This window comes from Quercus lobata, chromosome 4 (genome assembly GCF_001633185.2).
Source record: "Quercus lobata isolate SW786 chromosome 4, ValleyOak3.0 Primary Assembly, whole genome shotgun sequence".
Classification (NCBI taxonomy): Eukaryota; Viridiplantae; Streptophyta; class Magnoliopsida; order Fagales; family Fagaceae; genus Quercus; species Quercus lobata.
The window spans coordinates 87500039-87515030 of record NC_044907.1 but is presented as its reverse complement, the minus strand read 5'-3'; the positions used below and the strand labels follow the sequence as shown (position 1 = coordinate 87515030).

Genomic DNA, 14992 nt, shown 5'->3' with positions numbered 1-14992 from the left:
TCCCCATTTCTGACTTTTCCTTCATTTTTTTTTTTCGAAATTGATTTATTAAATACAAAGACATACACATTTTATTAAGAAGAGGCTGTCATTTTGACCATCCAAATAGTTTGAAGTTAGAGAATGTATGGTATGTCAAGGAGGCTTTCCTGGAGCTTCTAGATCAATAATAGATTCATTTGCTTATCAATTTATATGTAAATAGCATTCATTTTACATTGCTATGAAAAGGTACAAAGTCACTTTTCTTGGTGTTAGGACTAAGGAGCTTCAATATCTACATTAAGCTTCTGTTCATGTATAATATGTAATGGCTTGCATGCATGCACATACAGTTAATGGAATTTAATCTTGAAAATCTATGGCAATATCTACTAGAGGCAGTGCCATGTTTAATTTGTGAATATCCCCAAAAAGATTAAAAAGGAAGAAAAAGCTCAGCTGAAACAACCAGCCATGGACATGCACCTTCTCTATTTTTTCAAAAGAAGCTTGGATCCCCTGCATTTCCTTCTCTCTAAAGGTCTACACTTGCTTATCCTGCTACTATCAAGGCTTTTCTTTGTTTTTTGAACTGTAAGTTACCCTGCACATTGAAATCAAACTTTTACAATACAAGACCACATTAATGGCAGAGAAAGGCTCTTTCTTCACGGTTTTCCTTGTTCCTACAAGTCCAAATATACCATAAAACAGAGAAAAAGGACAATGAGAAGTGCTTTAAGATCCCCAAAACTCCCTCCCTTCGTCCAGCTCTTCATCCATGCCTGAATCAAGTAAGGCTGAATGACATTAGTTCTAATGTACAAATCAAACCAAACCAGATTTCTCTAGATAAAAAGAAAAAGAAAAATAAAAAAATTCTTTAAGTATCTTTGACTCAAAGGACAAAGTCCTCAGATGCCTTCTCAATTCTACCATCACAAGAAGAAAATTCAAAAAAAAAATCTCCAAATTATGACAATCATTTTAGAAGGTAATTGTAACCTACATAATTGGTTCCAAAGCTCAGGGTCTTCACTTATGGTTGTGTCAGTAAAGATTAATAAAGGGCCTTCCAGCTTGGTTTCGACAATTTCTAGTATGCAACAACCATTATCCTTTTTCAACCAAATAAGCCCTAGATTTGGAATGAGGCCTTACGAGTTTGTCAGCAACACAAACAAGAATTTGTAAAATTCTCTCATAATCATTTTGGCTATAGAGTTTTCAAACTAATTCAGAATTCCACCTGAAAGTATCTTTTATTTGCCACAACATGTATAGAAGCTAAGCAATTTCATTTTACATCCCTTTGCCTTTGGGGACATGCAATAAAATAAAAACCCTATATATATACTTGGATGTCTATGAAGGTGTATTATCAATTCACTATGAAATGTATTTCATCAGGCTAAACTGACAGAACAACAATGAAAATGTAACAAAACATAAATTTTAGACATAATGCACCAACAACGATAACAAGTAGTGCAGGGTTTACAAATCTAAGCAGACTACCTTCTCCAATTTTCAACCTTGTCTACACAGTTGTTTGCTTGCTTGAGTCTAATTACTAAAAAGACAAACATGTGAATTGAGTATGGATGGTTTGCCTTGGTAATGATTTGAAATAAGTCAGGAAAATTTCAAGAATATCAAGAGCCCAAAGCACAAAAGTCATATATGGTAAAAATTTCCATAATTAACAAGCAATGTTATGTATAAAATGAGTTTAAACTATTAATATTACAGATCACCGGGGCAATGCAAGTGATAGGCTGATACCAGCCTTTCCATTCAAAATCGACAGTACATATATTTTATTAAATTCCTGAATGTCGGAAAAAAAGAAATTAGGTGGAATCCAAATAAAGAAAAGAACAAATAATCTAATTTACTAAAAGATATGTCACTTTTAAGTGAGATTCAAATATTATTAACATCTCACCCATGCCTTTGAACAAGCGTCACATGTGATGCTGGGGTGTAAGACGTTTTCTTTGTTTGTTCTAGTCAAATTGCTAGGAGTCTCATTGACAACTCTAATCAAATATATGGTGGGCAATCCATTAATATTTGTACACATGAAAAAGAAGAAAGACAGTGACTTACAGAGAAAAAAGTTGATTAACCTTCAATCACCTAGCTCTTCAGCACATTCCTTGTTCTCACTTGATTCCTCACAGTTAGAGTTACCCTCACCCATAAATTTTGTGACTCTTTCAATCCTTTTTGGGTGAGGTTCGTAATTAGAGCTTCCAGCCCCATCATAGTCATCACGAGTTCGCTTGGCTTTGTAACCTTCCACTGCCGCCGCCGTCGAATTGTCGAAACTAAGATCTTCAATATCTTTCTTGTATATCATTCGCAACCCGCACTTCTTTACCATTAATGGGACCTTCAAAAATTCACGAGTATTTTTAATTTTAATTCCAATCTCACTGAATCCATTTGCATCGCATTCGCACAATGATTTCTTCATTTCTTCCTCCTCGTAGAATTGAGGAAGCCAAGTGTGATCCGATAAAGGAACAAAGTCGGTCGTGAGTGGTGCGCGATTCATTTGTTTTCCGTTGACTATCAACCAACAGCTAAGTAAACCTTCTTTTAGGATTTGGTGATGTGGATTAGAACAAAATAATGCGCAAACAGCAATCCCGATCCACTCATTACACAAAAGAGAATTAGGTTCTTGAATACTAACCTCATCCCCAATACTTTGATGTGTAAACCACTTTGAAATTTCACTTCCAGGGATAACACCGTTATATCTGTAGTAACGGGTATTAGAGCGAGGGCACCGAAGGGAACTTATTATCGCTGCAAAAAACAGCAATCCATTGTCAATGAAGCCTTGATTCTCAGCCAATTTACTGCAATTTGTAAGGTAGACGTAACGCTCAAATGGAGAATTTGGTGGTAATAGATCTGGTAGAGTTTCTAGTGAGGTACAACCCTTTCCCAAAATAAAACAAATATTTAATGGAAGCTTTGGCAATGATAGAAGACTTGTACAATTGTTCACCTCCAACCGATACAGCCTAGATAGTTGAGCAATGTTTTCCGGAAGACAATTAAAATTATTGCCGCTTAGATATAAATATTTTAAAGAGAATAAGCAACAAATATCATTGGGGATTGCATTGAGATTGCAATAACTTAGATTTAGACAGGTCAAAGAACACAAGCCCCATAAAGAAGCCGTTAACAAGCCCATGCGATTGGAACTTCTCGGCTTAAATCCACCCATAGCTAGTGTTTTAAGAGTTTGAAAAAGAATATTGGAATAAGCCATAAGTCCTGTGGCAGTTCCACTCACATCAACCTCTTCTACCCTTTTCTCAGTCACCAAGTTTTCCTGTACTTTTGAGCATCTAGAAAGATTGAGATCTTCGAGCCACTTCATATTAAAAAAGGTGTTAGGAAGAGACATGAGATTTTTGCAATCTTTTACATTCAATGAAACAAGCCCAGTCAAATTTTCAATTGATGTTGGTAATTTTGTAATAGCAGTGCCATCCAAGTAAAGCTTTGATACATTTTTCATATTTTCTCCAAACTCCGGAATTCTTTTTAAATTTGAGCAACCAGAAAGAATAAGGATCTCAAGAAACTCAATTTCAAACTTGCTTGGAAGACTTCTGAGGTTTTTGCAACCTTCTAGGTTAAGAAAAGTGAGTTTTTGATGAACTCCAATTGATGGGTGCAAGGAACGTAAATTTATACAACCCTCAAGATCCAATTTCTCAAGATTTGGGATTTCGTTGAAGTCAGGAGTTTCAATTAATTTTAGTGATTTCTTCAATTTGATGAACTTCAAACTATCAAAAGACTGTAAAAATACAAAAAGGAAAATAAAAAAAATTAGCTTCTACAAAATCATACGGTTTAATGAAAACTTAAAATTAAAGTTGTAAAGGTACATAAATTACCTTTTGTTGGAAACTTGGTGGAAAATATTTTGAAGGGTATTCACTCCAATCAAGAAATCTCAAGGCATTAGGAAGATATTTGGGCTCGTGTAAAAGGTGAACATTATCAATTATGAGCAATTTAAGATCATGAACCTTTGAAAAGGATTCAGGATTCCAATATACCTCTTTTTGTTTATGCAACTTTAAGACTATGCCTTGAATTGCTTTTGTTCCCTAGTAATCATGAAGAGAACAAATTAGTGAATTGCAAAATGTAAGATTACTAAAGCTACTCTAAGTTTACTCTTTTAAAGCTTAGGTACAAATACAATACCTTAGATGCAGTTCATTAGGTTTCCCAATAAAATTCGAACTCATAGTTGAATTTAATTTAATCATCCTTGAAAATGATAACACTGTATTTTATTGGTCAATCCGCAAGCGAGTGAATTTCATTTGGGAAACTAATATATTGAACCTAAAGTATTGTATTGAAGTTTTCACCTTGAATAATATAATAGGATACATGATCTAGTTTTCTAAATAACTGCTTACCGTATTTTTTGTCAGTACATCGTTAATCTCCTTAAACAGCCACAATTTGCCACGTTTTCCAGGCTCTTTAGTACACTCTTCATAAACTATGTTCTTGCCCATTTCTTGAAGCAAATCATGCATCCACAAGGTAGAACCCCGAAATTTAACAAGAGATTTATCAAAAAGAACCCCTAATCCAACATCTGGAAAAAGGTCAAGATAATTTAGTATTTCTACTACATCATTTTTCCCCTCATGATTAAAGAAACAAGCAATATTTAGAAATATTTCCTTCTCTGTTTCATGTAGTCCTTCAAAACTTATTCTAAGTACTTGGAGAATATCTTTTTCAGGAAACTGTTTTAGCCTATTTAATGTACTTTTCCATTGATGGATACTTCTACCAAACAAAAAAGAACCCAAAATCTCAATAGCTAAAGGAAGGTTATTAGCATAATATACAAAATCCCTGGACAACTTTAGATAATCTTTGGGTGGATGATCTTTTTTAAATGCTTTCAAACTCAAAAGATGAAGAGATTCATCATGAGTCAATCCATTAGCCTCATATATTTCATCTACTCCAAGAGTCTGTAGCAAATGCTTATCTCTTGTTGTTATGATAACTCTACTACCTAAACCAAACCAATTATGATCCCCTGCTAACTTGTTTAATTGGTCTAATTGATCTACATCATCAAGAACAAGAAGAATTTTTTTATGACGTAACCTGTTCTTGATCACAAAAACTCCTTCATTAACATCTTCTACACCCATATTTTCATTCAAAATTTGAAGAATGAGTTGTTTTTGTAATCGAACTAAACCAACTTTTTCACAAACTCCCCTAACATTAGCAAGAAAACAACAACCTTCAAACTTATCTTCAAACTTATTTGAAACCATACGAAACACAACTCTAGCAAGAGTTGTTTTACCTATTCCTCCCATCCCCCAAATCCCTACCATGCGAACATCGTTTGACCCTAAATCCAAACATGACTCCAATTTCTCCGCTTGACAAATTATTCCTACTAGGTTTTTGGTACATTCTGAGAATGCATAACTTAATTTATGCCACAATTCTCCCACAATGTTCTGGATAATTTGTGACTCAGGCCTGCAATGAAGAAACAAAAATATGTAGTTAGTGTAAACCGCAATAAACACATTAGTAAAAGGTAAGAAATCCAATTTGCTATTATGCTAATTGAAAATTGATTCGCTCAAGACAAAACTTGAAAGAACTACAGACATGTATATAGGTCTACATAAGGTTCAAAACAATGCTATATATGAGGTGGGTGTTATGTGAATATTTGAAAGAAAGAAATGACAAATTGGATTACCTATCTTGTACATGCCATCCTTTGATATTGGCTACTTCTCTCAAAGTAGTTCTCCATGCTTGCACCTTGTCTATGGAGTCCTTGAAATTTTCTTCATGTTTAGCAAAGGCTTGGGCAAAAGTACCCATTTGCTTTCGTATAGTAGATGGATCCACATCATAAAAAATTGGTAGAACCATCATCTTCATCTCTTTCATGCACCTAATGATCTTTACAAGTTCATCCAAACACCATGTAGAAGATGCATAGTTTCTTGAAAGAATGACAATTGCAAACCTTGATTTTTCTATTGCTTTCAAAAGTTCTGATGAAATAGATTTTCCTGTCTCAAGTTTTTCCTCGTCTCTAAAGGTGAGAATGCCCTTTTGTTTTAAGGCAACATATAGATGGTCAGTAAATCTATTGCGTGTGTCCTCACCTCTAAAGCTGAGAAAGACATCGTATTTCCATTGTGGTGTTGAAGAAGAAATTGATGACGAAGATGAGGCAGATTGAGTGCTAATGGCAGCCATTAGAAATATATTGGCAAATCTTGAACTACAATAAAGATTAAGAAAAAAGTACATTCAATTAAGTTTAAAAGAGAAATTAAAAGGAAAAAAAATGAGAAGAAGAGAACGATTTGATGTGGAGGAATACATCCTCTGTTTTCAGTTAAGTCAACAACTCTTTTTTCTTTTATAAACAAAGTAGGCATGGAAGTGCCCTTTACATCCAAGAATCGACCTTGCAAACTTAAAATTATATAATTGTATTTATCACTACAAAATAAACGTTGTGCTTTTAATAAATTTTTTCTACGTATCAAACCTCTTGATCTTTATATATAGGATAAACCCTTCCCCATGTCAATGCATGCTGCATGCACTCATTGTATCCTCACACCGTTGATCAATCACAGCTAAAATGACGCATCCTTTTAGTTTTCCCAAAAAGAATACTTCATCTATTCCAAATTCTTGGCCCTCTAGTAGTCCCATAAGATTGTCCTCTATTTTAAAGTCAATAAATAAATTTCTCAACTTTCCCTTTATTTTACCTTTATAATTAAAGACAATGCATTATTCTTTGTAAAAACAAAAAATACATAGCATTAAATGTTGTTCCCTTAAAAAGTCAGATTTTTTAATAGGACCAGCGACATTGAATGGAGGTAATAGTAATTTGATCCATTTCACAATGATTCCCTAACATGCCAACAATTAGATGTAACATAATAATAAAAATATTAAGAGAAAGACATTTGTAATTTAATATTTGGTATAAGAGGAGAATAAGTATGGACTCATTTTTATTGTGTTCTTTGTTACATTATAGTGGTCAAATAAGTAATAATAGTCACTAGAGATTTACCATTAATGGATGACATTATCTCTTACTACAAACATACTTTTTTTATGGGGAAAAAAAAAAAGAAACCAAACCGACCAGTTTTAGAGATAGCAAGGATGTCTCAAGCTAGGAACTCATTGGTTTAGTCAGACAAAGTCAGATCATTGGTCGATTAATATGAATAAACATTTTAACCGTAATGATTATATATATATATATATATATATATACTAGTCGCTAACCCGTGCGATGCACGAGAATAACTACTGAATGAGTTTCAAGGGGAAAAAAAACATCATTTTTGAGTTGCAGTAGTAAGCAAAAATACATAATTTTTTTTTTAAAAAAAATGATATTAAAAGAAATAGCACAAAGTGTTATTAGTTATACAAAAGAAAGAAATGATGTTTTATTTATTAGTTTTTTGTAGGAATAAATAAGAGACAGAATATTGCGTCTCTAGCTTAATTAGATATATATATATATATATATATATATATATATTTATATATATAAAAGATAGGTTGTAATATATATACCAAAAGTTGCCTATTGAAAAGTTATAACCATTCAAATTTGATATACCGAAAGTTGCTTATTGAAAAGTTATAACCCTTCATATTGGATATACCAAAATGTGTCTATTGACCAAAAATGTTCCTATTGAATGAAAATGTGCCTATTGACCTAAAATGAGCATATTGAATAAAAATGTGTCTGTTAACTGAAAATGTGTTTATTATAGTGTTTTTAAATATATACATGACATAAATTTATATAGCCACATGGTACAATAAGAAGTGGTCAACAAAAAGTCTAACATTTTGCTTTTATATTATACAAGCCCGATCAGTGTGCAATCCGCCTTTTTTTTTTTTCAAATTCGACGCATCCAAATATTGGGCTCATACTCCAATTTTTTGAAATTACTAACAATAGCTCTCATCATGCTATTTTAACGAGTCCCTTGATGAATTAGTAAAAAGGCTAACCAATAACAAAATTGGTAGTCACACCAAAATTGAGTCTAATAAAATAGATTCAAAATATTTGACTCTATTATATTGACCAAATTTTCTTTATTCATCAAACCCATACACCTTTGCACATAAAAGGCCAAAGCTAAGGTATTAGCATTAATGACATGTTTAACTGTCATTTACATCCATGCAATCTTTCATAACATATCCATCATATAATGCCAAATACACAGCTAACGAATTTAACAAAAGATATCAACCGTGTGTATATATACATATATATATATATATATATATATATATATATATAGGGTCATGCAAATGAGTGCCCTTAGGACACTGGTTAAAAATTCATTTTAAGAAAGTTTTAACATCACTTTTATAGGAAATAAAAAAAAAAAAAAAAAACTGTCAAAACATTAATTGTTTTTTTTCTTTTCTTATAAAAACTTTTTTTAACTGAATCCTTAACTAGTGTCCTAAGGGCACTCGTTAGCATTTCCCATATATATCACTCATAGATTGCATGCCATTAACTCTTGCCATTACAATCTTGCACATAAGTCAAGAATCATACCCTTTATAAAATTATAATGAAACCTGTTTCTTTCTTTTCCACCATTAATTAACCCAAACCGGTACAAGGCTTGGGTCATCAAACCATTTGTGGTTTCATGAAATAAAAAGAATTAATGGCTTCCAACTTAGACATGTATTCTCATCAAATACATATAGCCAATAAATCAATTAGGCGGTTTCACGCAATAAATAAATACATATAAGTCACCCAAAGAATCCCCCAAATAGTAACTCAAAACCAATTTGATAGTTTCATATATACTTCTCTATATTAAACTCTATTTACTGTATTCGTTTTATTGTTGCACTGTGAGATTGTCTAAGGTTGTTGTTTGAAAAAGGAATAATATTAGAAAAGAATAAACTAGTTATGTTACTATGTAATCCAACATCAAAATCAATATCACCACCGAAAGTAATATTAACGCAAATATGAAAATAAATCGCACAATAACATATACTTAACACGCAAATCCTTTGAGTTTATGAAACAAATACTATGCTACGTTAACCCACTTTTTATTTACCATACATTTGAGGAGAGGTATTTGACCTTTAAACTTATTTTGGAACTTGCTGGCTGGTGCTATAAAAAAGAGAAGTCCTGTTGCAAATACTAAATTTCAGATAGAAGGAGAGAGAGAAAGGAAAGAAGAATGGTCAATGAGAAAAATATAAAAAAAGAAGTGATGTTTTATTTATAACTACTGCCCCAAGAGTTGTGTCTCTAGTTTATAATAATAAGCAGTTTTTTTTTTTAATGTAAACGTTTAATTGAAAAGATACAATTGTGTTGTTTCTTAAAAAAAGAAAAGATACAATTGTTGTGTTTTTAATCATAGATGTGGAATTAATTTATGTAGCCATGTGGCACAATGAGGAGAGGTTAACAAAAAGTCAAACGTTTCGACTATTAGTTATTATATAGATATATATATATATATATATATAAAACTGTTATGGGTCAAGTCAACAATTTTTTTTTTCTTTTAAAACTCAAAACTTAAAAGTAAGATTGGATGTTATCAAATTTATTTATTAAAGAAAAAAATTAAGGAAATAACAAAGACCCAAGAAAATTTTTATTTTTTCAGCAAAACAAAGTAGGTATACAAGTGGTATCTCTCTTTTCCTGACCTTTTTTTATGAAAAACCACTGAAAATGAGATTTGAGAGAAAAGAACCTTCATAGAAAGCCACTTTTTGACATCAATTATACAATTTTTTTACCAATTCAAACTAGCAACTATGCCTCTTTATCAATTATAATTTTTATAAGTTTGGAATTTTAGTGAGTCTTAAAAAAAAAAAAAAAAAAAAAAACTGCGTCCTAAAAATTATTATTACTGCATTGAAATCAAGAAAGAAGCTACTGCTACACAAACACTATTTTATCTTAGCGAAACATTTTTTTTTTTTTTTGACAATCTCACAACTACTACAAGAGGATAAATTCAGATATAAAACAGGAAAACACAAAAAACCCAGAAATAAATTTTACTTTTCTCCCCTTTTCCGCTGTTTTCCCATCACTCAAACAGAAATTGAACACAAATCAAATATAAATTTAATTAAATAAACCCAGAGAATTCACATAGAGTATTGAATAAGAGAAGAGAGAGGACCTTAAGGATGCTGATCACTTTGTCAAGGTCGATGAGATGAAGAGAGAGAGAGAGAGAGAGACAGTCGGTTGAAGAGGAGAATAGAGAATAGAAGAGAAATTGTAGAGAGTATAAAATGTTGATATAATTGTAGGAGTGGAGTATTAGGTAGAAAGATATTATTATGTAAGCAAAGTTGTGAACATGACAATTACCCAACAAGTGGACTAGTAGGTGGTCCAATTATGAAACTTCTTATCCTTTTTTTTTTTTTTTTTTTGATGAAATTCTTCTTCTTATCTTAATTATTGAAGCAAGGCATAACTAAATTCCATGATGGAAATTTGATAATTACCCAACAAGTGGACTATCATGTTTGGACTTTTGTGAAGGCTAAATTCCAAGATGGAAATTTCTTTGTAATGAAAGTTTTGTTGCAAGTATTTGTCTAAGAACTTTTATTTGTATTTGTTCATTCGGTGTAATTGAGGATGAAGACAAAAGTTTGTTGTTCACTCAACTTCACTCTACACATTTACAAATTTTGGTCAAATGCACTTATGATCTGTCAAGCGAATATAAGAAAAAATTTACAAGTTTGGACAAAACTCAATATTCAATTGAGGAACAAAGTCATCAATAAGCTCATGGTGAAATTAGCTAACATTTTTGCATGAAACTTCAAACCTAATAGGAATTAGACTAAAGGCCATAATTCATTAAAAATTAATAATTAATAATTTCAACAGTAATACTAATTTTTTTTAGGAGAAGATATTAGTTTTGTTTAAGTAGGTTTTCATGTCCAATGGACTCTCAGCTCTCCTCCCTTTCATGGGCTGAAGTGAGAGTTTAAGGTGGTGGAGCCTATTTTGATTTAGAGTCGTTGGTAATGGACAAATCTGCCCTGGATCATAGCATAGGACTAGGGGGTGACTAAAAGGGGTAAAATGGAAAATCGGCACATAAATTTTTTTTTTTTTTAAAGATTTGAACTAAAGTACCGTGTAAATTAATACAAGTCACAATCACATTACTTTGCTTTATCCCCTCCCTTTTCTCTCTCTCTCACGCTTCAAAGCTCAAGTATGACAGATTTCTGGCTCCCACTCTCACACTCTAGCCCATCAACATTTGATTAATTTTGGTTACCCAGTTTATAAATTTTACTTTTCTCCCCTTTTTCAAATTTATAATGGAGATATAATTATAAATTTATACTAATTTTATTTTCCATTTTTTCATTTTTCTTCTCAACCAAACAAATGAGTTTTCTATCTCTTTACCTTTTCATCCTCCCAACTAAACACACATAAGAGAAAACTCAAATCTCTTCAATACTCTCATTTTTTCTCACTTTTTTTATTTTAAATCCTCCTACTTTTCTAACCCTCGATTCAAATGTACCCGAGAGATAGACAACTTTTTCTTACTGTTGTGCTAAGCCTATATTATGGGCTATCATTGGAACCACCCAAACCATTTGTTTGATTGGCATTGTGCCACTGTCTTCTTAGATGGACAACATAGACTCTCAAACCATGGAAAAAACAAAAGATTTGAGATCCAAAACACACTCGGCCCAACTAACACCCACTCCCTTACAACTTAAAACCTACCTAATACTGACAAACAGACAAAGGCCATGAAAGCTCTCTAACCAAAACCATCACACAAGCGATCCAAGCTCCAAATCCATACTCACAACTCAACCTACAACAAAACCACTCCATTTAGCCACAAGTTGTTAAAGCCTTAAACAATCTATTAGGATTTTTGTTAAGGCTAATTCCAAGAGAGATGTTTCCTTGTAATGAAAAATTTCATTGTATTTGTTAAAAACTTTTATTCGTAATCATTCCGTGTAATTGAGGAACAAAGTCATCAATAAGCTCAATATGAAATTAGCTAAACTTCAGTCTCTCTTTGGCTCATTTCTCTCATTTGGACCATTTTGCATGAGACCTCAAACCTTATACAAATTAGACTCCAAGCCATAATTTTCTAAAAAATACAATCATAGTACTAAATTTAAACTTAAAAACTAACCAAACTTTAATCATGGAAACCATATTTCCAATCATAACTAAAAAGGTGATGTTCTCCAATACTAATAGAAATTGCATAAGAAATAAAGTTAGGAAATTTAAAATCTTTTTTTGACATTTCATTTAACCTTATATAAATTTTAAAATCTTCAAACACTGTTACTTTTTGAAAATCTAATGAACGATGTTATCCTCATTTAACGTCTTTGTTATGCAAATCATTGGTTAGTAAATATATAATGGTAAGAAGCGTTATGAATGAGATAATTAAAAAATAAAAGATAAAATTAGTTAGCAATTATCATTAGGAGTAGTAGTCTATGGTTTAGCACATCTAATGAAGTGGAATATATATATTGTTTACTTAAAGGTATATGTAAAGATTCACATTTTAGATGTGTGTGTGTGTAAAGGTTTAAAAAAAAGTCATATGTAAGGTTTTAAATATATATATATATATATATATATAATGAGATCACCAAAAAAAATATTATCATGCGCAACATGTGGGTTTGTGACTAGTTAAATAATAATAACAAGAGCGAATATTTAATATAACATAGTTGGGCCCAAACTCATAAGTTTATTCTTTTGGATTAAATGGTATCCCAACACATTTCAATTGGAGTCTCCAAGGTGTTGTATCATGTAATTGCTTCTTAACTTTTAAGATTGGGTATTGGAAGCAAAGAGACATGGTCACATTCAAGCTTGCACATATATAATAAGGGGTTTCTCTCTAAACAACTTGATTGTTCTTTCACAATTGAAGATGCCAAGAATTGTTTTGCACTATTTATTATATCATCAGATTGAAAAAGTAATCTTAAAATTCAATGGATTACTATTGTGTTATAAATAAATTATGACTTTGCTAATGGATTTGCACCATGAGTTGAGCTATGCCCAGAAAGGGTTTCTGTAAGTTCACTAGTGATTTTGCTTAGTACTTGCTCAAAATCATTTTTCCATTGGAGTGCATAAACAGAATGAAAGTATGCAGAATTAAACCTCTAGTAACACATGGGTTAGCTCTAGAAAAATTGGATTCATGGCCCATCAATCGAACTATCAAATAGTTGGATCTAGGTCCATGGTGTGAAGAAATGAATAAACCCTTGAACTAAATAGTAAATAGTTTGAGGAAGTAGGCAGAATGTCGGAAACCAAACCGATCAGGTCTAGACATTATATGCATTGGGTTAAATTTAATACATATAAGCAAACAACTATATTTACTAATGGCAGCATTCTAGAGACTTCTGAATGCAAAACACTGCAGTCCAAAAGGTTTAGTTCTGCATCAGAGAGTTGCATCAACAGCAAGGAAGTTTTAAGCTAGGAACTCAATGGGTTCAGCCAGACAAACTCAATTCCTAAAATATATTCTTTGTATTATTTTAAAATATAAATGCTCTGAGAGAACGACAGTGATTCATATGAACAAACTTTTTCTTTTTTTGGTTCAGTGACACAAAGGAACAAAACCAGCACTAGAGCGATGATGACAACAATGAGTCTCCTTGATTACTCATTGAAGCCATTGGAAATATGTTGGTAAAGTGATAACTAGGGAAATAACTAGGGAAGAAGAATATATTTTGAAGTGGATTTTTTCCTTCAAGGAGGAAGTAAAAGAGAGAAATAAAAGAGATAGATGTGTTTGAAAAGTGATAACTTACAGAATTGAGGACTTGCAGCAGTGGTGGTAAAGCCCAAAAGCTGCTTGAAACAACCTGGCCTTCCAACCTTTTCTTTTCCCAGACTGATTATTCTTGACTGCAAGTAATCATAATTTCCCACTAAGAAAAGAAGATAATCTAGTATTTCTACTACACTCTTCTAGGATAAACCCTTCTCCATGTAATTGGTTGTTTAAATGTTATGGGTCAAATCAACAAATCATTTTTTTTTCACTCAAAAGTAAGACCCATGTAAATTTTAATTCTTTAGGCCATCACTCTCTTACTGGCATCTTTTAGGAAGAACCACTAAAAATGAGAGCTGAGAAAAAAAAAACATTCATAGAAATCCTCTTTTTTACATCAATTATATATACACACATACATACACACACCTTTTCCACTGTTTTCCCATCACTCAAACAGAAATTGAACACAAACCAAATAAAAACTTAATAAAAACAAAAACAGAGAATTCACGAGAGTATTGAATAAAAGAAGAGAGAGGACCTTGAGGATGCTGATGGATCACGTTGACAAGGTCGATTAGATAAAGAGAGAGAGAGAGAGAGAGAGACAGTCAGCTGAAGAGGAAAATAGAGAATAGAAGAGAAATTGTGGAGAGTATAAAATGTTGATATAATTGTAGAAGTGGAGTACCGGGTTATTTAAGCAAGGCTGTGAACATCAAGTGGACTAGAAAAGAAAAAAGGGAAAAGAAAGTATAATGGTAGTTTTTTTTTTTTTTTTGGGGGGGGGGGGGGGGGTTGTGTTGAGTATTTCGTTGGAAAGAGGAAGTGGAGAGAAAAATGGGTTGACCAAAAAAACCCATGTGCTGCATGTGCATCTCTTTATATATTATACATCTTGTTTTAGTTTTTCTTTTTTTCTTCTTGGGTTTTTGTCTCTTCCTGTATTTTTCATTAGTTTTTTTTTTCTCTCATTTATTCTCATTTATTTTTGATCCTTTGGCTTCATTAAAAAA

The 14992-nt window shown here is 32.1% G+C and overlaps 1 protein-coding gene across 30 annotated transcripts in view; it reads right to left on the bottom strand.

The window, feature by feature from the left end:
- LOC115986734 (TMV resistance protein N-like) overlaps positions 1-14618 on the bottom strand; it is a 108075-nt gene extending 93457 nt beyond the window's left edge. For 9 of the 30 annotated variants that reach the window (XR_004090839.1, XR_004090841.1, XR_004090842.1 and 6 more), the window contains exons 1-7: positions 10299-11473; positions 5783-6319; positions 4452-5553; positions 3915-4130; positions 2095-3814; positions 687-767; positions 469-586 (exon numbers count right to left, since the gene is read on the bottom strand). Coding sequence is in view for 3 of the 30 variants with exons in the window: in XM_031109997.1 (XP_030965857.1) it covers positions 2117-3814; positions 3915-4130; positions 4452-5553; positions 5783-6294 (3528 nt within the window). In the remaining 27 variants the exon portion in view is untranslated. Of the gene's footprint in view, positions 1-163; positions 587-686; positions 783-2094; positions 3815-3914; positions 4131-4451; positions 5554-5782; positions 6320-9205; positions 9290-10298; positions 11476-14007; positions 14136-14517 lie in introns of those variants that run through there. The other 21 variants (XR_004090849.1, XR_004090844.1, XR_004090846.1 and 18 more) reach the window with 13 other exon arrangements.
- Between the last annotated feature and the right edge of the window lie 374 nt (positions 14619-14992).